Consider the following 24558-nt stretch of genomic DNA (forward strand, 5'->3'; position numbering starts at 1 on the left):
TCCATTGTGCGTATCGTAGTGGAGGTGTTGTGATGAAGGAGGGGGGTCTGCTAAATTAGTATATATGCGGGATGGGCCTGGCCCGGATGCTCACCTTTCCACTTCCTGCGAGGAGGGGGCTGCCTGTCCGACCTTACCTTACGGCTGCGCCAGTGTGCGAACTATACCACGGTCTCCGGGGGAGCCGGAATTTATTTTTATTTTTTTGCGGGGGGGGGGGAATGCTGATCCATGCGTTAATAGCAACAGCACAGACTATTATAAAGAGAAAACCTGTTGCACACGGGGTGGTGCCACAGGTCTACATTTACATGAAACGTCCCGATGGATCATGTTCATGTCAACAGATTTCCCGAGCATGTATGGGCCACGCAAACTTCAATCAACTTGATAATAAATAATCCACGGACCACCAATGTAACGTTTGACTGTTTAATTAAATCAACTTAAAATGACTCAAAAACAGGCTACATTGTTTCACATGGGCTATAGCCTATTACGGCTGTAGCCCACACAGAGCCGAACACACGCGATAAGAGCAGCCAGCGGCACCAACCATGAACAATATCAATATTAATAATACAGCTATAGCACAACACAACCCTGCCTGGAGAGACGCGACGCCACACACACTACACAACGGCTCGTCTTCTTGTGTCCCTTCAGCCCCCAAGTTAACGTTAGCTGTCAAGTTAGCACTAGCACTGACGTTAGCTCCCTCCTCTCTCGGTTCTGTTGTAGCAGCAGTCACAACGTACGATGTGCTACCACCAGCTACATTCGGTTGGTCTTCTTGATCGGGTTGTTTGGCCGTCTTTTTAAAGAAATTGCCCAAAGTAAGTTGTTTTTTTCTTTTCGACATGTCAGCAGCAGCAACAATGCCTGGTAAACATGCAGTGCTAACTAAACGAGCTTGTGAGTGAGTGGGTAGTGGGTGGAGCTGCGGGCAGCGTGCAAGCAGGTGACACTTTTTTCATGAATCATAAACTCTAAATATAATTTTATTTCACTTATTTTACACCTTTGAAAAAAAGACCATGCCCAAATTTATTTTGTCATCATATCAATATTTTAGAGAGCTCCCCCCAAATTTCACAAACCATGTTCCCAGGGGAGCTCATGTCACCACTAGGGGAGCTATAGCTCCCCCTGCTCCCCTCCAGTTCGCACCCTGGGCTGCGCCACGGCAAAAATAGGATTCATCCTAATTTTAGAGAAGCGCTGCGCCGAGCCGCTTGTGGGACGCGTCTGAGCCGTAACGCGGCGCGTGTGGTGGAACAGCACTCATTGACTAGAGTGGCCGCGATCCTTACGACCGCCGCGGCGCGGCCGTAACGCGGCGCAGACGCTCCTGGTGCGTTTAGGGGGTTAGGCTTCCTGTCAGCTCGTCTGTTGGGAAGATATGAAATATTAGTTTCATGGAAGTCACATCGTCACAAATAAGAGCATTAAGACATACAGTACATAGGCTAAAACAAAACATCTAAAGATATAACCTTGCACTTTGTCTCGTGAACATTTTCCCTATTTTGACATTTTTATAGATCAAAATTGAACTAAAGAAATAAAGGTAGATTAATCCATATTGAAAATAGGTGTCAGCTGCTACACTAATTATAATAGTTATATTTCTTAATTAATTAAGATATTACTGTATTGATCCCAATTGGGGAAATGTTTGTGTTGCAGCAGCATAACAAGAAAAACAAAATATAAGTTATTATATATACAAAAGTATGTGAGGGATGGAATATTAAATTGAATATAAATGTAAAATGTACATGTGATGTTACGTCCAAGAGAAGCTATGGAGCAGAGCGTTCTCTGCCAGCCAGAGGTGATTTGTTATTAGTTCAATATGTCAAACTGATTTCCCTGAATACAATCTTTAGTCACATGGGGAAACGTTATGCTGCTTGTACTAATTAGACTTATCATATAAGCCACACAGGTTTTAATAGGATGTATTCATTATCTTTACTTATGTTGCGGTCTTTTCAGCAGTGCCATCTCTAAAACGGCGATACACTACCCATCATTTACATTTCACCGTGACATGGACAAAAATGTAACGTCAGCTTACCTCATGGCACGAATCCAGACTCTCCTTTGGAAAACATTGGCCGGGAAACGATAGAACGAGCACGTTTCATGCGAAGACCTGTGGCTGCAACCCGGAGCAAAGCAACAAACCATTGCGTAGCTAACTAGTAGCGCTAGCTTTAGCTAACTAGTAGCGCTAGCTTTAGCTAACGTTAGCCAACGAAACGAACTGCCGAGTAAAATTGGAAAACACTGGTAATTAATTATTCTATAATTTATAAAACTACGGTGTTAAAAATGACCATTTCAAAAATAGAGATTCTAATGGTCAGATATAGATATACAGATACTAAAGAGACTACAGATAGGCAGGTACTTGCTTTCAAGCAGAACACAGGGGAAAACAAACTTAGCGGGAGTGTTTACGTGTGTAGGCGTAATGACGTACAACGGCCTCGACCATTTCTGTAGTCCTATTCAGCCACTCGGTAACAACCATCGTTTTTCAGACACGTAAACTCTTCATAAATCACCAGTGGGGTCACGGCTGATGTATCTACTGTCGTAGAACAAAACGTGATTTATCTCTTAAATTTGTGTCAACCACAGACCTTATTTCGAGCTATTTTCCAAAACCCTATGGAGAAAATACATTGCTTTTTTGACGAAGGAACCGGAAGTGCTAAAAATGCTAACTTACTTCCGGGTTTTAGGACGCGTCACTGCGGTTCTCTATAGTGCCCACTGCCCACCAGCCACGCCCCGACACATGGGGTCACGCCGGCCAATCACAAAGCTTTGATGCGTTCAAGTGCATTATTCTAGCACAGGAAGATTATGCTATAGGACATTAACGATAAAACAGAATATTGTTCTATTTTTAGACACATCTCGCGATCGACTGGGAATCTCCCCTTGTCATTGAATCACGGTTAAAACCTGGGCGTACCTGTTCAAACCTGGGCATACCTACAACAAATCTTAAAGGTAACTATAAACTATAAATAACAAACCAAATACAAGCTTAGTTTTTCAAATATTTTTAATATAAATTTCGATTGAATTGATTGATTTTTTTTTAACACGTTAAACGGAAAAGTAATCATACAAATGGTGATACAATTTCATACATCTTACCAATCAAAGACAGGGTAAATTCAACTTTAAATGTAGCCTACAATGAGCTCTTATTATCAACTTGGCCTACTTTCATTAATTTCTCCATTGAAAAAACTGGCTCAATTTACCCCAAAGCCCGTGGTTCACTTTACCCCATAGCCACCATTTTAGAAAAAATAGCCTAGCATTAAAATACAGTCATCTTTAGCTTAATGATTCACATGGTTTAATACGCTGCCAACACATCAACATATACAATATATGTGTTTAAACCTGGATACTTTTTTTTTGACATGACAGCCGATATAGCTGACATCTAGAAAATGTACTTTGACAAGCATTTTTGTAAAAATGTTTACTTACCAGACCACAATGAGTATCTCTCTTTCACAGGCAATGAGAAATGGGTGGAGCTTGCATAATTTCTGGTCACTGATTACAACTGATTACAACTATAAGGCGATTACAACTATAAGGCGTTGCCTGGTTACAGGGGGTGGTTCAATTTACCCACTGGCTCAACTTACCCCCTTCTCCCCTACTTGAGTAAGTTATCAATATTTAAACAGACATGTAGAGAACCTCTTCTGCCGACAGGGGGCAGGAGCGCGCTTTTCATGTTCTGTTACTACCAGATAAAACCTCAACCGATGAGGAAGTTGCGGTACGTATTTTCAAAATAAAAGTCAGATATTTTTGCAAAATTCTTAATATATAATTTTTTTCTGAGAAAGAATAATCAGAAGAACTCCATTTTCTTTTCTTTTTTTACTATTCGTCACAACCACATGTTGATAATTGTAAATTCCTATATATTAAATACATACATACATATATATAAATATATATATATTATATATATATATATATATATATATATATATATAGTTACAGGAGCACAATGATATATTTAAAAACATATAATAAAATAATCACGTTACAATTAGAGTTTAGAGAATTCCCAAGTCAAGCATTTGTTTTACTCTTGGTCACGTGACGTCCTGGGAGAGGGATCCCTCCTCTGTTGCTCTCCCTGAGGTTTCTCCCATGTTCCCCTTTAAACTGTGGATTTTCTCCGGAAGTTTTTCCTTGTACGATGTGAGGGTCTAAGGACAGAGGGTGTCGTATTGTCATACCGATATTCTGTACAAACTCTGAAGTCCACTGAGAGTTTAGAGAATGTTGTTCTCGTGTCTCCCAGTTGACGCTTTTATTCTGAAAGCACCTCCCTCGGATGTCATGCTCCTGTTTTATTGCAGTGAATCAGAGCCAGCTGTTTTTGAGCAGAACAGTTGAGGTCTTATTTTTCACTCATCTTTCATTTCCATTTAACCCCACAGCTTTTTTTATTCCCCCACTCCTTCTCCAGCGTCTTCATCAATTTCTCTTATAGTGTGTGTGCGAGTGTGTGCGTTTGCGTGTGTGTGTGCGTGCACCGAGCATGGTGGTGTCAACATCACAACAAGTCGCCCTGGCTTTCACTGCCGTGCTTTTCACGTTTGTTGTCCTGCCCAGGATGTTCGGGGTCGGCGGAGGATCCGGGACCAAAGAGACCCGGTTCGACCCCCGGCTCTCCAGAAAAGGTAAGAACAAGGGATCCAGATCTTGTACTTGAGTAAAAGTAGAAGTTCTCAGATCTTGTACTTGAGTAAAAGTAGAAGTACACAGATCTTGTACTTGAGTCAAAGTAGAAGTACCAGAGTGCAGGAATACTCTGTTACAGTAAAAGTCCTGCATTCAAAATGTTCCTCAAGTCAAAGTACAAAAGTATTATCATCAAAATATAGTGAAAGTAGCGACAGTAAAAGTAGTCATTGTGCAGATTGGTTCATTTCAGAATAATATATATGATATGTTTTATAATGATTGATCATGAAAGTGTTCTCAAAGCTGGTGAAGGTGCAGCTAGTCTGAAGGACTTTGTAGACTGCAGGGTAGCTGGTGGATTTACTCCAGGTGGAACTACAGTCTGATTTAACACTTGATTATATTTCACATCATTCATCCACATCTGTGAAGTAACTAAAGGTATTAAATACATGTAGTGGAGTACAAGTACACCATTTACCTCTGAACTGTAGAGGAGTAGGAGTATGAAGAAGCATTCAATTGTACTTAAGTATAGTCGTTGGGTAAAGTTAAGTGCCTTTTCCCAATCCTCATGTTCCTGAGTGGTGTTTTAGTTTGTGCAATCAAACTGCAATGTGCAATAGAAACACCTGTTTGAGGCAGCTCAGAGAAGCAGGTCTTTTATTGTGAAAAGCCTTTTTTGAATTAGCCTAACAATGTATAATATCGTCCTAGTCATCTACGGACAGGATGTGCGGTTTAAGCTAATTCTTTGTAATTGCTTTTTCTAGCAGCTCATTCTACGATTAGGCATTTTGTTTTATCCTCATTACCTCTGCCCGCCCTACCACCTGTCCTCTGGACCCGATCCCCTCAAACCTCCTTCAGACTATCGCTCCTGATATTCTACCGTTTCTCACCCAATTCATCAACACTTCTCTAACTTCTGGTCACTTTCCAAACAGTCTCAAGGAGGCGAGAGTAAACCCTCTCCTGAAGAAACCCACTCTCAACCCGTCTGATGTTATAAACTACAGGCCTGTCTCTCTCCTCCCGTTCCTGTCTAAAACACTTGAACGCGCTGTCTTTAAACAACTCTCCTGCTATCTCCATCAGAACAACCTTCTGGATCCGCACCAGTCTGGTTTCAAGGCAGGTCACTCCACAGAAACTGCCCTCCTTGCTGTCTCTGAGGAACTGCACACGGCTAAAGCAGCCTCCCTCTCCTCTGTCATCATCCTGTTGGACCTGTCTGCTGCATTCGACACGGTGAACCATCAGATCCTCCTTCGCTCTCCAAGAACTTGGAGTTTCAGGCTCTGCACTTTCCCTCCTCACCTCATACCTCAAAGACCGCACCTACAGGGTAGCTTGGAGAGTCAATTGTCAATTAACTACAGGGGTCCCTCAGGGCTCTGTTCTCGGTCCTCTCCTCTTCTCCTTGTACACAAACTCGCTCGGATCTGTCATTAGCCCGCATGGTTTTTCATACCACTGCTACGCCGACGACACCCAATTAATTCTGTCCTTTCCCCGCTCAGAGACCCAGGTCGTCGCACGCATCTCTGCTTGTCTAGCTGACATCTCTCAGTGGATGTCTGCTCACCACCTCAAGCTCAACCTTGACAAGACTGAACTGCTTTTCCTTCCGGGAAAAGATTGTCCCACTCTTGACCTAACAATCAACATCGGCCCCTCTGTTGTTTCCCCGACTCAGACTGCAAGGAATCTGGGTGTGACCCTATAACAACCTGTCCTTCACTGCAAACATCGCTGCTCCAACCCGCTGCTGCAGATACACGCTTTACAGCATCAGGAGGATGCGTCCCCAGCTGACCCAGAAAGCCACGCAGGTTCTGGTCCAGGCTCTCGTCACCTCACGCCTAGACTACTGCAACTCCCTCCTGGCTGGTCTACCTGCATGTGCCATCCGACCTCTCTCATCCAGAATGCAGCGGCTCGTCTGGTCTTCAACCTTCCTAAATGTTCCCACCCCACGCCGCTCCTCCGCTCCCTCCACTGGCTTCCGGTAACTGCTAGAATCCACTTCAAGACACTGGTACTTGCGTACCATGCTGCGAATGGATCTGGCCCTTCCTACATCCAGGACATGGTTAAACCGTACACCCCAGCACGTGCACTCCGCTCTGCATCAGCCAAACGACTCGCTGCACCCTCGCTGCGAGGGGGACCCAAGTTCCCATCAGCAAAAACACGTGGGTTTGCTATCCTGGCTCCAAGATGGTGGAATGAGCTCCCATTGACATCAGGACGGCAGATAGCTTACACACCTTCCGGCGCAGACTGAAAACTCATCTCTTTCGACTCCACTTCGAGCGATAGAACTACTAACAAAGAACTGCTAACAGAGCACTTATATATTAATAAAGGACTGGCTTATCTAAAGCCAGTTGAGTAGCACTTGAAATGTTTTAGCCTGATGTACTTATATGATTCTGTTTTCTTCAAGTTTGTATTTTGTTGGTCAAACCCACTTATTGTAAGTCGCTTTGGATAAAAGTGTCAGCTAAATGCAATGTATCTTACTCGTCACCGGCTTGATCTTCAGCCTCAGGATCCATGTATCTGTGATCCTCTCCAGAAAGGAAGGAGTCATCACACACAGAGCATCAACTAGTTCCTGAGCAGTGTCCTTCACATGCTGATATCAAGAGAGGGAGTCACACAGTCACAAGATGGAGGAATAGAAAGCAGTATTCAATGTTTACTTCAGATCAGCTCCACGTCAGAAATGAGCATGCTTGTCATATGTCTCTCTCCATAGAGGCTGAATCATCATGTTAATCACATAGCTATCATCTGCCTCAAACAGTCCTGATGCTCTTCCAGGTCATCACACATCCTGTCATGTTCACAGCTACAGTTGGGATACCTTTGTTATCATGTTACTCTCAGACTGGAAGAGTACATTCAGTATTTTCCCAACAAATAAAAAGCATATCTTCCACCCACTGTACTCAGAATCCTCTCCCTTTGTCCCCCTCATGTTGTTCTGGTATCAGCTGGTCCGGGTCCAGGTGCAGTGAGAGGTCAGCCGATGAACCTGAACGCACCGGGTTCCCCCCAGAGCCCGGAGAACATGCAGCAGATGAAGAAGCTGATGGAGCAAGAGATGAAGAGCGACAACAAGTTCAAAACCAACAGCAACAAGGGCTACGTGTTCACGCTGATGCCTCTCTACGCCATCGGGCTCGGAGTGTTTGCAGCCTATAAATTCTTAAAGGTGAGTAAAGTCCAGCTCATGGGGACACGGAGATGTTGAGTACCACAACGTTTTATGTTAGAAATGTAGAGTACGGGCCCCCAGCACATAGAAACTACCGGATGCTAACTTGAATATGTTGAGCAATTTGCACATTAGCACAAGTTGCATTAATTAGCATATCACATGACATGTCACTTGTTAGACGCTTTTATCCAAAGCGACTTCCATTCTCAACACTGTGGACAGTCCCCACAGGAGCACTTTGTGGTGAAGTGTCTCAGGGACACAACGACATGCTGACTGCAGTGGGGTTTGAACCCGTGACCCCCTGATCCAAACACCAACGCACAACCCACTGCACCACACGCAGACAGTAGCTAAACAATTGCTTGGCAGATTTGGACAATTTCGGAGTGGTTTTGGAGGTCATTGAGGATGTTGAATCCTTTTTCTGGGTCAAGCACGGCAGTTTTAACCCAAAACTGGCCATATTTGACTGATTTTTATTTAAGTTTTGGACGTTTTTAAAGATTGAGGGGACTCAAAACTGCCATTTTTGGTGACACTTAATTTAGGATTAGATACACTGTCCAATAACATCATAAAAAGACAGGTACTAACTTGTCTTTTCTCATGTTCTCATGATAAAAGAGAAGGGTGTGGCTCAGCGCGTTGATCTTTGGGTGGATCAGGAGCACAGGTTCAATCCCCACTGCAGTCAGCATGTCGTTGTGTCCTTGGGCAAGACACTTCACCCCAAATTGACCACAGTATTGAGAGTGTAAGTCGTCTAAATGACATGAGACTTGGAACAAATGAGTCAAATGTCTGCCTGTAACGGTACGTCCACACGGCAGCTTTTCAAACATCTTGAACATCTTGGAGCTGGGCGTGTCTGAAAGCGAGCAACGCGACCAACAACCAATCACATGAATCTCCCGCCCCCGACACACAAAGCAAAAAACCCCGGGGATTTTATGCGAGCAATATATATATATATATAAACTCCCCAAACAGGCGAAACCCTACCAGTTCCCCCACTGTCTCTGCCACCTCCCTCCATGCCTGGTTCCTCCGGTTTGTATCCCGGTAATAGTTCTGGTCGTAAAGAACCGGGTGATTTGCTACCGTAACTTCTCGTTTGGAATATGAGGAAATGAACTGCGGTCTGGCTCTCCCTGCTTACACGCGGTCTGATTGGCTAGCGCTTCTACTGTCAGATTTGCATAAACGAGATTTGATTGGCTGGCGCTTCCAGCTCAGCTTCAAAAGTTGAACATTGCTCAACTTTTGAATCCTGAAAATCCTGGAAATCTTCGCTTCGCTCCCCCACAATGCAGTTCGGCGAAAAGCGAGGCAAAGTGATGTCATCCCCATTCAAAGTCAACGGGCAGAAAAGCGTTGGAAGATTTGTTTAAAGCTGCTGTGTGGACGCACCGTTACACTGAGGAACTTTGAGATCATTTACAAATGTGATAAACGAATTTGCAAAACCAACATGGCGTCATGTTTTTCCACCTACAGATAAAGTCTGCAGATGACACGGAACAACAAAAGGAGAAAGTTGTGAAAGGAGCAAAGAAATCAGTGGAAGCAGGTGTGTGTTTCATCCCCGTCTGATTGCTGTTTGCATATCTGTGTTTCCTCAAATCAAACAAACATGCGAGTGTTGAATTACCCCTGAAGGCACCCTCTCTGCACACTGTGTGTTTGTTCTGCAGAGAACCAGCTGAATGAGCTGGAACAAAGGCTGACGCAGACGGAGAGGATGCTGAACTCCATCCTCACTCAGCTGGACCCGCTCACTAACTGGTTTGTTTTCATGCTCTCTGCTTCTGTTGAAGTGTAATGTAACCATTTCACCAGGAGACTATGCTCCAGTTCAAATACACATCTGAGTTGACAAATATGACATGTGGGGTACCTCAAGGCTCCATCTTGGGGCCTCTTCTCTTTAACATCTACATGCTACCACTGGCTCAGATAATGAAGAACAAATAAGTTACCATAGCTATGCGGATGACACACACATTTACGTAACAATTTCACCAGGAGACTATGCTCCAATTCAAACACTGAGTAAGGGCATTGAACAAATCAATGACTGGATGTGTCAGAACTTTCTCCAATTAAACAAAGATAAAACTGAGGTAATGGTTTTTGGAGCCAAGGCAGAACGTATAAAAGTTAGCGCTGAGCTTCAGTGTGCAATGTTCAAACCAACAGATAAAGCCAGACATCTAGGTGTAGTCATGGACTCTGACCTGAGCTTCAACAGTCACATTAAAACAGTTACTAAATCAGCCTACTATCACCTAAAGAACATATCTAGGATTAAAAGACTAATGTCACAGCAGGATTTGGAAAAACGTGTCCATGCCTTTATCTTCAGTAGACTGGACTACTGCAATGGTGTCTTCACAGGTCTCACTAAAACATCTATTAGGAAGCTGCAGCTGATTCAGAACGCCGCTGCTCGAGTCCTCACTAACACTAAGAAAGTGGATCACATCACTCCTGCTCTGAAGTCTTCACACTGGCTTCCTGTGTGTCAAAGAATAGATTTCTAAATACTGCTGCTGGTTTATAAAGCACTGAATGGTTTAGGCCCAAAATACATTTCTGACCTCCTGCTAAATGATGAACCATCCAGATCTCTCAGGTCTTCAGGGACTGGTCAGCTTTCTGTCCCCAGAGTCAGAACTAAACCTGGAGAAGCAGCGTTCAGTTACTATGCTCCAAGCATCTGGAACAAACTCCCAGAAACCTGCAGGTTCGCTGCAACTCTTACTACTTTTAAATCCAGGCTGAAGACTTTTCTTTTTGTCGCTGCTTTTAATTGAACTATTCATATCTTAGACTGCACTGTAACTTTTATCCATGTACTTTTTCTTTTAATGTTTATTTTATTAGCTTTGCTTTTTAATGACTCATTTTAAATGCCATTTTCTTAATGTCTTTCATTTTTTGTAAAGCACTTTGAATTGCCTTGTGTTGAAAGGTGCTATATAGATAAACTTGCCTTGCCTTCTGAAACATGATCCTCACGTTACTCTGCCTGTCCCTTTTCATTTAGCTGGCCTACAGTATAAAGGAGGGCACAGGGGATTGAGTAAATGTACTTTAAACCACTGGAGATATATTTGCTTTCATTTCTCTTCAGTGTGAAGTCCGTGGCCCTGGATCAAAAGAACGAGATCATGTCTCAGCTGCAGACCATCCGCGTCCTGATGAAGAAGAGAGGCATGGACTGCCCCCCAATCAACATCAACGGTACATAGTGTTTGATCGAGTTCTTAGGACACACTATTCACACTGTTACTTCCCAGTTAGCTTAGTAACCTCATGCATCTCACACCTATAGTTACAATGTTAGCGTGCATGAATGCAGCGTGAAATGTTTCCAATGAAAAAGACCCAAACCAGCAACCTGCGGGATAGATGATAAGATATTGAAAATGCATTTACGCCATCTCTCGATCTGGCTTCAGCTTTGGTTTGTTGCCATAAACCACAATTTGAATTTTGACTTTGGCAGACACACGTTTTTAGTAGTGCTGTCAAAATTATCGCGTTAACGGCGGTAATTAATTTTTTTAATAAATTGCGTTAAAATATTTAACGCATTTAACGCATGTGCAGAATGGCCCGCCCCATACGTGCCACCAGTGGCAGCGCCAGGGTATGGCTGGGGTAGGCTAGACCCATACCAAGAAATGGCTTAGCCCCACCATGAAACATGATGTTAAAGTAAGCAAAATAAAGTCTCCCAACTCGCGGAGTAAATTGCACAGACAGCAGTTAGTCAGATTGATTTCAGTAGCCACGGTTTTGAAAACTTTTGTCACGTAGTGATCGTCTTCTCAATAGAAGATCTTTGATAACGGCGTGGTGTTGTTGCAGGAAGTCCCGACGGAGAATACTCTTGCTGTAGTACAGGGCAGAGCCATATAATAGTAATAATATGGCTCTGGTACAGGGGTGCACATAACTGGTACGCAGGTTATGTGCGTAATCTGAAATGCGTACCGTCACTTGTGTCACAAAGCGCATTTGCGTACCGACGTACTTGTGAAGCTTTTCCAGAAGGCGGTTAGATCACCGGACGACAGAGTCGGTCTCCGTGTGCACAGACAGGCTGCTGTTAACGTCGGTCTGAACAACGGAACTGTGCCAAAACTACGCCAACCGGCTGCGGAGGGTCACGAATTACTCCACTAGCGCGACCCCCCCTCTGTCGACTTTCCTGAAGTACTCTCCCGTTGATAGAAATCAACACGTAATGAATTAAGACCCCACGGTTTGATGATTGATAGGTGTGTGGGCTGTCTTTCATTTTGACACGCAGAAAAATGTTATAATAAACATAGATACTGTATGTTAAATGGATATATCCGCCTTCTTTCATTTATCTTTCCATTCCCAACAATATACAGAAATAAATGGCATGTTTTGGACATAGTTCGAATGGTGATTAATCTGATTAATTAATTAAGTGTTTTGCATCTGATTTTACAATTACAAATGTGGTTGAAGTCTGATTTGCAAACACGGTTTCTGCATGAAAATTCCCATATTTTACATACTGTAGTTCTAGGTGAAAAATTGTCAAATATTTACAGTGACAATATTATACAGTATGGTGAACCCAACATATATTTCTACACCAGAGAATGTTGCAGCAGATGCAGTAGAGACCTCAGTTTATCATATATCCATACACCATGTCATGTATAAAGTGTCTTTTAAAGAACTTTGGCTGAAACACAAAATAAGAGAGAGGAGAATCAGGTGTTGCAGCCGCCTCCGTGCAGCTTTTTCTAGTACAGTATGCAAAGGAAGAACCTGTTTTGCAGGTTCTGTGCTGCGGGGCTTTTCTGTGGTTTCGTCCCAGAATCTGCAACCAAAATACTAACCTGCTGATTATACTTTCAATCCGTCATCCAGAGACATGCAAATGGCGGCTGAAGTGTTTACTTTCAACGTGAACCGTCACACTATAGCTGCACACAGTACGTTATACGGTACATTTACAAATAGTGGTTGTCTTTAACTTGAGGTACAAAGAGAACCAAACATTAGAAAATAACTACATCGTGTTTTGGTAAGAAGCCTCCCCCTTTTCTTCCTGTTTTAATTTGCTTTAGGATCTGTTAAAGGTGGGGTAGGTCATTTTGGAGAAACCAGCTCGAGATCGCTAGAATTTGAAAATACACAGCCGGAACAAATCTGCCACTTCCTCACAGAGCCCCTCCTCCAACACACGAACGCGCACATGGCCAATGAGGGCACGAGATAAGTCTGTGCCCCGATGGAAGGCTGACAGGCAGGTAGGCCATCCAGTTACTTTAGCCGGCTCAGATGATTGGTCGTGCTTTTTAGCGCCACGGCTTCCAGAGTTGATATTTCTTAATGGATTTATTGTCTAAGCACTTCAGATATTCATTGCTATCGGGATGTTAAGAGCATTCCATGGAATATAACAACAAGTGTATCTGAAGTGAATTACCTACCCCACCTTTAATTTATTTATTTTTTATTAGAAAACTTTATTTTATATTATTTGGGCAGTACATGATATACACAAGTTACATTAATAATACACATATTCCAGATGTTCATACATGTGATACAAATTACCAGCTGAAAAAGGTCCCTGTGCTTATTGTCCTCATCCAGAATACAATACATGATTGAGACATATTCTACATTGAAGTCTAACCCGATGCCCCTTAGGAGCGACCACACCTCCTGGGCTCATAGCAGTCCACGAGGAGGTGCTGTAAAGCCTCGTCCTCCTCACAGTTCATCGTGGGGCATGTTCTAGTTCTCACACAGCAGCTCCATGAGACCACAGCTCTGACCGCAAGTCTGTTGACTGACATCAGCCACCTCACGTCTCTCATGCTCTCCGATAACTGTTTACTTTTGACTAATTTTAAGACTTCGTTACCTTCGTCAGGTGTTAGCTTTTTGTATGCTATCGATTGCAGCCGAGATGTTTTTTTAATTCCGAATCAGAGTCTCTGCTGCCCTGAGATACTTCACACAGGAATACTGTCCATTGGTTGAATGCAATTAAACCTGCATTAGCGTTGAAAGCTTTCTGGCGGTTGATCGCAGGAACAAATCCCTCCGTGACTTCTTTCTGCAGGAAGTGTTGGGTTTCGTTGATGGTCACTGAACAGCTCACAAGTGACAGGAAAGACTTGATATTGAGCAATATTTATAATGTTTGTTTTTAGAAGTGACAGCAGAACATGATATCTGTTTACGGAGGCTGTGGCTCAGTGGGAAGTGTGCTGGACTTCGAATCAGAGGGTAGCGTTCGAGTCCCACTGCAGTCGTTGGCTTCAGTTGCTATCTCTTTTTAATGCCGCTATCCATTGAGACTGAGACTTAACTGTGTTTTAAATTATGGCTTTTATCATATAATAATAATAATAAGTATAATGATAATAATAGTTATATAAATCAACATTTACATTTTTTATAAAATCAATAAAACAATAAAAACGAATAAAATAATAAGAATGAAGACAAACTTAAAAGGGAATGTCGCTAATAAAACTATAAAATATATACAATAAATAAAAGCCTATAAAATAAATCAATAAAAGGGGTTGTCTAATAAAAATATATGTTTTCAGCTGTTTTTTATCAATGGAAAATGCCCTTCACTTTTAAATCCGTTAAACATTCATGTTTGTCATCTTGCAATCTACCCATTTATATAAATAGTGGTCAATGCAATAAACCATATTTAATTTACATTATTTAATTTCATATTCTGTTCTTGTACATATCATATTCTATTGACATGTATATAGACTTCTTGCACTACTTTTTTATTACAGATGTTGCATTGTTGGAGGGGCTCACGTCTGAAGAATTTCATTTCCATTTCTACACCGTAGCTTCTGTGCGTATGACAATAAAACCTTTATCGCCTGTCTTTCAGAGTCGTCCTGCGAGCGAAATCTAGACGACATCATCGAGTCGCTCAGAGCCAAAGACTCTGCAGCGGAAAGTTCTCCAGAAACGCCTGAAGCTTCGGAGCAGATCCGTCCGAGGGGTTTGGAAGACGATGCTGCCGCAGAAGGTGAAGAGATGAAGGAGCTGAAACGTGAGGAGTCAGACGGGGAAGTGGCCGAAGAAGGAGAGGAGGAGGAGGAGGAGGAGGGAGAGGAGGAAGGTTTGGAGGACTCTGAGCTCATGCCTTCTTTAGAGGACTCCTCTGAGACAAACATTGAGGACGTTGGATCAGAGCAGCTTGTTTCTGGCCTCAGGCGTCGAAACAAGCCCGACTGAACTCACTGGAGGAATGACACGGATTATTATCAAACCCTGAATGTCTTTCTTTCCAAAATGGTCTTCTTGCCTGCCGTGTGAATGCAGACATGTTGAGCACCCCAAAGCTTTATGTTGGAAATGTATGGTACGGGTCCCCAGCAATCTGCCTAGTTGGCGTAAGTTGCATTCATGAGCATCTGCAGACAATATCTCAAAAGTGGCTTGGCTGATTTGGACAATTTTGGTCTGGTTTTTGAGATGTTGAATCAATGTTTGACCTTTTTATGATCAGAAATGGGAGTTTTGAGTCTCCTAAAACTTTAAAATCGACCCAAAATTCATTAAGAAGACACATATATGTCCACTTTCTGGTTAAAGCTGCCCTTTTTGGTCCTGACCACGTTAGAAATTGATTAAAGAACCTCCAAATCCACAACAAGATCATCCCAATCTGCCCATTGTATAACTATTGTCTGCATATGCTAACTAACGCAACTTAGGCTAATTGTATACACATTTCCAACATATGCAAGTTAGCACCCGGCAGTTTCTATGTGCTGGGGACCCGTACTCTACAACTTTGGGGTATTCAACATGTCAGTGTTTACAACAGGACTCTGAGATGGTAAACTAAAAGGCTGTCGACATGTTAACAATAATCATATATTGCATTCATAGGAAACTCTAACACATGACGCTCTATCGTCCTGTTGCACTCACAGGGACCAGCACAAACACGTGTGCACCAGGTCAACGAGTCGATATGATACGACTCTTCCTGTAGATCAGGGGTGTCAAACTCAATTTCATCGCGGGCCACATTCGTATAAAGGTTGCACTCAAAGGGCCGGTTGTAACTATATTAATATATAGATAAAATAATGTATTATATGACATTATTGCCTCTGAATTGGATTATTATCGGATAGGATAATAACTTGGTAATTAACTACGTCTGAAAGCAGAAGTCCAGGGCAAATAATTGCAAGTCTCTTCAGTGGCATGTCACAAAATGAGATGCATTGTGGGAAATGTAGTTTATGGGCAACGTGCTACTGTAAAGTGGCAAGTACCCGTATAATAAACGTATTATATTCTTTGCAATCTCTTGCGGGGCCACGTATAATGAAGTCGTGGGCCGGTTTTGGCCCCCGGGCCTTGAGTTTGACACCCCAGATGCAAAAAAGGGTTACATGACATTAAGACTACTCGTTTCATACCTTTGTAACAGCTGTGAGAGGAATCTGCGGCGTGAAGTTACTCTTCCTACATTAATTCAGATTTTACCTACAATTTACCCCATTTTCATAACAACTTGGTGCAGACATGCTTCCCAAAGATAGGGTTGTTGTTATAAATAGCAGTGTGCATGAATACTGTTTAAACTCAGACCCTCTTCCACCCCCACGGGGAAAAAAAAAATCAGTCCTCTTGCTGTTCCTCTCACTTCTGCACCATATGCACACTGGGCACAACAGAGCCCCAGCTTTGTTAGTGCTACTGGTTTTAGTCTTTGTGTGCTGACTTTAAAATGTCCTGCTAAAAGTCATGTTGCACTTATTGCCTTTTTTTTAGGATGAAATCCCTCCATGTATATTTATTTGATTGGCTCCGTCGATTGGCTCCACATGTTCATCCAGCTGTCCCGCAGACTTAGGATAACAACACTGAGATGTCTTTTTGCGGTGCTGTTGTTGCATTTCCTGCAGGTCTTTTATCGCCTATTTCCACTTTGATGAACGCCACAGGAAGTGAGCATCGGATGACTTAAAACCCCATCTTCTCCGTGTGTCCATTTAGAGAACAAGTGCTTTCATGGTTTGCATCCTAACCCCGAACATCCTGTGTGCTGGGACTTTCCAGAAATGAAGGATTGATTGATTGATGATCCTGATTTCCTGTTTAATCATAAAGGGATCGACTCTGATGCGCTGAGCAGAATGTTCTAATGTGTGTGGTGAAAATGTGAGCCTGTGTTTGGGCATACATCAAAACCAACTGCATGTGCTTTCTCAAATCATATGTAAATGTAATTATCATATAGGAAGATGACAATCATTTGGCTCCACTGGCTCCCAGTCAAGCACCGTATCGCCTATAAACTCCTTCTTCTGACTTACAAATCCCTCCATGCCCTCGCCCCCCAACACCTGTCTGACCTCCTCCGCTCCCACACTCCATCCCGGAAGCTAAGATCATCTGGACGGGATCTCCTCTCCACCCCCCGCACCAGGTTGCGGACTTTTGGTGACAGAGCCTTCAGTGTGGCACCCCCCACCCTCTGGAACTCTCTCCCCCCCCGAAATCCGCAGCGCCCCAACCCTGGACATTTTCAAAAAAGCCCTCAAAACGCACCTTTTTACCAAGGCTTTCCCCACTGTACAGTTAGTTTAATAGCTTTATTTTTCTGCTACTTCCCCCCCCCCCCTACCCGACTTGTAAAGCGACCTTGGGTTTCCTGAAAGGCGCTATAAAAATATTATATATTATTATTATTATTATTATTTGGTCAACCAGAAACACAATCCCCAATTTACTTTTTTCATTTTAAATCATTGTATTTGGGATGTGTTTAATTGGATACTTATATCATTGAGAGAAGTGCATTTTATTGCTCAGTCGTTGGGAACATACTATCAATGTGCTTTTCTAAATATCTCTTACTATTCAGGTTGGATTTTTGTTTTTCAAATGACAACAAGTCTTGTTATAATTTGTGCTGATCATCATTTGTGTGTGTCCTTGTCTGTTACGGTGTAGGACTCACTTTATTTAACTCATAGTAGATAATAGAATACAATTTGCTTAGTGTTTGGGAAAAGTTCATTGTAAAATGAATTATGTTTGGAAAATTGAGATTCCCCATTAGCTGAGTGTAATCATTTAATATCACATGTTGTTATTGTGAAGCCCAGCCATCATTGCCCAACTATTGGCTGTTTTACCACTTAATCACGAGTTTATTTATCTATCCATTGCCACTTCACACATGTTTGCCTTCATGTGTTTTCTAAATGTGTGTATTCTCAACTGGTCAGGCCTCGGGACCCACTTTTTTCCTTTTTCAATAAATCGTGACCCGATATTTTGAACCACTCAAATCTATTCAACAACAAATCGTGCTGTAATATATACGCTTTTCAGCATACAAGATTAGTTAAAGTGAGGTACAGTGCATCCCGTATATCCCTTCAGTGAACTAAAGTATGCTTTTAAATAAGGTTTAATGAGATGATGGAATCAAAGCTGAACTGTATCACATAGAAAGGTGCACATGCTGAAAACCCATCCCCAGCAGGGGGTCTGGGGGGATTTTTAGAAATACTAACATTTAAACTACGCATTCTGGTACTTTGAGAAGAAAATAAATAAATGTATTACTACCCGACATATTAATAATATTTTATGCCATTGTTTGTTTGTCACTTAGTTCTGACGGCTTGCTGCTCCTCACAGAGAGAAGAGCAAAGAGGAGAGAGTCTGTGTGACTTACTTTAGATTGTGGGTAAGGGGAGATAGCCCCCATTGTTCTGTGACCTGTCAGTCATCAAACCGGGGTCATATCTCATTATGTGTTCATTTGGATCTGAAGTTGTACCCATGGATGTATAAAGAATAGTTCTATCGCAAAGTTATTCTCCGTGGGGACTTTTCAAAACATTTTATGGTCTCCGGTATTTCGAGTCCAACGTCAATTTTTTTTTTCTTCACTCACACACCTGCGACCCACTCCCACCAGTTGAGAACCACTGTATTAGTTATTCCCCGTGATGCATTGTCACATGTCTGTGTTGAACGTTGTGTATTTCATGTGGGAGTTGCCTTAAGAGAAAATAAAACGAGAGATGCATTATGGTAAAAAGATTATCACATGTTTTTGAATGCCAAATCTGAAAAGTCATTAAAGCTTAATAAATAATACATGAATTAATATATATTGGAGTAAAATTACATTACTTTTGTTACCAGGGGTGGAAAGTATCCAAGTACTTTACTTAAGTACATTTTGATGCCAATACGTTTGTACTTTTACTTGAGTAACATTTTGAGTGCAGGACCTTTATTGTAACAAAGTATTACACTCTGGTACTTCTACTTTTACTCAAGTACAAGATCTGAGTACTTCTTCGACAAGTTTTTCCAAATCCTGCTGTGACATTAGTCTTTTAATCCTAGATATGTTCTTTAGGTGATAGTAGGCTGATTTAGTAACTGTTTTAATGTGACTGTTGAAACTCAGGTCAGAGTCCATGACTACACCTAGATTTCTGGCTTTATCTGTTGGTTTGAACATTGCAGACTGAAGCTCAGCGCTAACTTTTATACGTTCTGCCTTGGCTCCAAAAACCATTACCTCAGTTTTATCTTTGTTTAATTGGAGAAAGTTCTGACACATCCAGTCATTGATGTGTTCAATGCACTTACTCAGTGTTTGAACTGGAGCATAGTCTCCTGGTGAAATTGTTACGTACATTTGTGTGTCATCTGCATAGCCATGGTAACTTATTTTGTTGTTCTTCATTATCTGAGCCAGTGGTAGCATGTAGATGTTAAAGAGAAGAGGCCCCAAGATGGAGCCTTGAGGTACCCCACAAAGACGTCTATTTATTCCAAAGTCACTGCCACATAAATGAGCACAATAAGCTTATAATGTAATAATAAGAATCAGTCTTTCTAATGTTATATAAAAATAGCCGCCACCAGCTACCCTGCAGTCTACAAAGTCATTCAAACTAGCTGTACCTTTACCAGCTTTGAGAACACTTTCATGATCAATCATTATAAAACATATCATATATATTATTCTGAGATGGACCAATCTGCACAACGACTACTTTCACTGTCTTTCACTATATTTAGATGAGAATACTTTTCTACTTTCACTTGAGGAACATTTTGAATGCAGGACTTTTACTGAAACAGAGTATTCCTACACTCTGGTACTTCTACTTTTACTCAAGTACAAGATCTGAGTACTTCTACTTTTACTCAAGTACAAGATCTGAGTACTTCTACTTTAACTTAAGTACAAGATCTGAGTACTTCTACTTTAACTCAAGTACAAGATCTGAGTACTTCTACTTTTACTCAAGTACAAGATCTGAGTACTCCTACTTTTACTCAAGTACAAGATCTGAGTACTTCTACTTTTACTCAAGTACAACATCTGAGTACTTCTAATTTAACTCAAGTACAAGATCTGAGTACTTCTAATTTAACTCAAGTACAAGATCTGAGTACTTCTTCCATCTCTGGTATTTTACCATTATGCTTCTTTCTAATACTAGTCCACTATTTGAGTAAGACACAACTCTTTTTACAGGAATTTCATGTTTATGTATTTTATATGAATATATATATTTTAAATGTTTTGCAATTTGAGAATATAATAACTGTTCTACAGTATAATTGATCGGAAAAACCACGACCGAATTAGTTTTGCAGAGTAAAAAACACCTGATTGTAAGACAAAAATATATTGGACTCATATTGCATGTTTGTCGTAATGATGGCATGTTCTCTGATTTAACATCTTATATTCTTCCACGTCACTTTCACCATTTTCCCTTTGGAAAGTGTAACACCTCTCATTTGCTCCTCCAGTTTCACAGAGGGCCAGAGGGTGATTGCTGCACTGGATTTCTGCTGCAGGAAGAGTTGTTGTTCCCTTTCTATCCTGCAGATGGCGCCACCTGAACACAGCTACAGACAATAAGGTACCTGCTGACACTGTGCACTGTAAGACATATTGCTTATTTAGGAATACTTAGTTTTCATTCATTATTTATAAACCAAGTAGGATTGACTAGAAAACCGTTTAAATGCCATCAAACTGAACTCCTTTTCTCGTTCTTTCCCAGTAAACCTCCTTTACCGATTCGGAAATAGAGACCCCAAAGTAACGTAGTGAAATAAACCACGCCCTCCCATCATAGCTTATAATTAGAATTTATTAATTACTTTCCGTCATGCGGTGGAGGAAAGGGATCTGGGGTTCAACCTAAATTAGGTTGTCTCTCTCAATTAGTAAAGCGGCATTTAATCAGCTCTATTTTCTTCCACTGGGAATCCTGCCTGCTGTGGTTAAGGGGGATATTGTTTATTTTATTTTATTATTTACTCAACGGTAGGGCCTGGAGATGGAAGTATTTGCAGCAGATCCTGCAGGGTCTGAACAAATAAATCCTAATTTCCTCCACCGCTTCCTCCAGGACTTTGCTGGACTTCTAATCGCACCAAAACATATTCTCAAAGGTGTCAAAGCATTAATAAACAGGCCCGGTTCTACGAGGGTGCATAAGGGTGCATTGCCCCCTCAGTTGAGTCGTTATGCACCCTCATTTGAAAAATTAAAAGTAAAAAAAAAAAAATTAAAAGTAAAAAAAATTAAAAGTGAAAAATATTACATTTTGCCTACCATTACTAACAATAGTAGTAATAATAATAATAATAAGAAGAATATAGTTGAATTAAAATAAATTGTAATTGTGGTTGAATAGCATTGTCTGCTGCATTTATTTGATCAATTTAAACGGTAAGTAACGTTATTATGTCAGGTGCGCGAGACCTGTGCCGCTGCACATTCATCATCTGCAAGGTGCTGACACGGCAGTCAGTGATGGATCAGAAAATGGTTAAAACAACCAGCCCTTATCGCCAGCATACACTGCATCTCCTGCAGGTATAACAGTTCAGATCATGGGGACGTTACGTTACTGTCGTGGACACTAACGTCCTCCTGCCCGACTTGCCGGCTTTGCCCGCCTCGCCCACAGAGGCGGAGCAGCCACAGCCGTCTTCGTTGCCCCAAACACCGCCACCCCTCGGCGGCCCGCAAGTGCCAGAGGACCTCGGCTAAACAGAGCCTGTCCAGGTATATTTAAAAAAGTACCCAACTCGCCTGTACAGTGGGGTAAGGCGCTCATTTTGCAGCTCATGGTTTCAAAACAGAGATGGAATATTCATGTAAAAAAGATGCCATCTTCTGCTATGCATGCAGACATTTCGGTTCAAGTAAGTCAGATGCCTTCACCACAACTGGCTACAACAACTGGCTCCATGCTCTTATAGGCTACGTGATAAGGGACTGGGAAGGCATGATCAAGCAAAGAGCACATAGATCCATAGATCTCTTCACGTTGCTCTCAAAGTGCACCAGATTGATGCTTTTAACTTCAATATTTAAAAAAAAAATCTTCCCGGGGGAGCATGCCCCCGGACCCCCCCAGAGGAGGTGAGGACCCCCATAGAGGGTGTTAGGTACACTCCCCACTTATAAAAATAGCACTTTACCACTGCACCCTCTCTAATCTCAGATGCACCCTGAGTCATTTTGTTCTGGAACCGGGCCGGAAAGTGTAACAGTTTAAATGCTCGTTAATCACACTGATTTAATGGCATTGTTTATGTGATGTACTTTTACCCGTATTACCCGCATCTTATTGGCTGTCTTGCCTCAGTCAGGGCATTGTAAATGTGTTGTGGAAATAGCAGACCGACACATGTATACGAGTTGTTTTATCTGCTTTCATAGCTAAAGCGACCTTGTTGTCTAATTATCACAAGAGATGTATGACCCATCCGTCAGACTACACCTCGGTGGTCTTTGTGGTACTGTCAACTTGTTTTTTTTAATACGCACTATGGGTCATGTGTGTACACAGGCGTCCCGTTTTCTTTCTTCTAGGCATAGACCAGGCAAGGAGAGAACAGAAAAAGACACTTTTGTGAGTCTTTCCACTGTTCCAGCAATCAAGACAGTTTAAAAGAGATGTGACGGATATAGAGAAGAAGTAACCACAGTAACGGAGCGTCCACACTACAGCTCCAAAAATAGCTTGGAGCTGGGCGTGTCTGGAGCTTGGGGATTTTATTCAAGCAACACGGCCAACAACCAATCACATGAATCTCCCGCCCCCGACATACAAAGCAAAAACCCCCGGGGATTTTATGCGAGCAATATATCTATAAACTCCCCAAACAGGCGAAAACCTACCAGCTTCCCCCCCTGTCTCTGCCACCTCCCTCCATGCTGGTTCCTCCGGTTTGTATCCCGGTAGGTGAAGAGGGTCTGGTCATACAAAACCGAGTGATTCGCTACGGCGATAGTTAGTTTCTCCTCCGACTTTTTTTGAAAATATAGAAATGAATGGCGGGATATCTCTCCCAGCTTAGACGCGGTTTGATTGGCTACGGCTTCAGCTGTCAGATTTTGGGAAACGGGATTTGATTGGCTGGCGCTGGCTACTCCGGCGTCTCAGGCGACCAGAAGTTGAACAATGTTCAACTTCTGGTCGCCTGAGACGCCTCGCTCGGCTACCCACAATTCAGTTCGGCGAAAAAGCGCGGCTACGTGACGTCACCCCATTGAAAGTGAATGGGCAGCTTGGAGCTGCTTGGAGCTTTCGACGCTCTCGACGCTGTAGTGTAGACGGGCCGTAACAGTTGAAAAGGCATACTTGTGTGCTGGCAATGATAAAGGAATGAATTGCCTATTTGAAGGGTTTACTCGTGTTTAAAATACCTGCATATACGCGCACATTTGTGTGGGAAAAGGCTTACATTGAAATATACCTCATCATGTAAGTGCTATTTTAAGGAGCTTCTGAAATGATTCAAGAAACTTCCAGGGAACTTTGGGATGTTAGTAGGGGCGGACTGGCCATCGGGAATACCGGGAGTTTCCCCGGTGGGCCGGTGCTGTGTGTGGGCCGGAGGGCCTAAATCCTACCGGTCCACATTTGTAAGTGTTCCGGCCCAGTGGGGTGTGGCCAGGGTTGGGTTGTAACGGAATACATGTAACGGCGTTACGTAATCAGAATACAAAAATCAAGTAACTGTATTCAGCTCGCGTTACATTTGAAAAACGAGTAATCTGATTACAGTTACTTTCGTAAACCTGAAGTGAATACATTTTGGATTACTTATTGGAATTATTGGTGGAAAGATTTCCTCACAACATGTAATATTCATTACTAAAGGTACAGCCTTGTCTGGTTTCTTGCTCAAGGGCACCACGGCAGGGCAGGAGGTGAACTGGGACCTCTCCAAGTAGAAGTCCACACTCCAAATAGGTCTGGTCGGGGACTTGAACCGGCGACCCTACGGCTCACAGTCCAAGCCCCTACTGACTGCCATAGATTTAGTCCCTAATTTTGCTCTCAAAGTGGACCAGATTGATGCATTTAACTTCGCAAAAAAATCTTCACGGGGGAGCTTGCCCCCGGACCCCCCTAGAGGAGGTGAGGTCCACCACCTGCCCACACCCCCTGTTAAATTGTCTCACCCACATTGAGGATGCTTCGTAC

General features: G+C 42.4%; 1 protein-coding gene across 1 annotated transcript; it reads left to right on the plus strand.

Annotated features, from left to right (window-relative positions):
* Nucleotides 1-4424: 4424 nt before the first annotated feature.
* LOC117439052 (resistance to inhibitors of cholinesterase protein 3) lies at nucleotides 4425-18335 on the plus strand. The gene is made up of 6 exons (XM_034074765.2): nucleotides 4425-4745; nucleotides 7755-7975; nucleotides 9482-9554; nucleotides 9679-9769; nucleotides 11121-11230; nucleotides 14919-18335. Exons 1-6 carry the CDS (start codon nucleotides 4604-4606, stop codon nucleotides 15266-15268), a joined length of 987 nt encoding a protein of 328 aa, XP_033930656.1. The 5' UTR covers nucleotides 4425-4603; the 3' UTR covers nucleotides 15269-18335.
* The last annotated feature ends 6223 nt before the right edge of the window (nucleotides 18336-24558 follow it).

This window comes from Pseudochaenichthys georgianus, chromosome 23 (genome assembly GCF_902827115.2).
Source record: "Pseudochaenichthys georgianus chromosome 23, fPseGeo1.2, whole genome shotgun sequence".
Taxonomy (NCBI): Eukaryota; Metazoa; Chordata; class Actinopteri; order Perciformes; family Channichthyidae; genus Pseudochaenichthys; species Pseudochaenichthys georgianus.

Coding starts and splice junctions, on each gene's coding strand:
- LOC117439052 (XM_034074765.2), top strand. CDS start 4,604: ATGGTGGTGTCAACATCACAACAAGTCGCCCTGGCTTTCACTGCCGTG. Junction 9,555..9,678: donor AAAGAAATCAGTGGAAGCAG/GTGTGTGTTTCA, acceptor TTTGTTCTGCAG/AGAACCAGCTGAATGAGCTG. Junction 9,770..11,120: donor CTGGACCCGCTCACTAACTG/GTTTGTTTTCAT, acceptor ATTTCTCTTCAG/TGTGAAGTCCGTGGCCCTGG.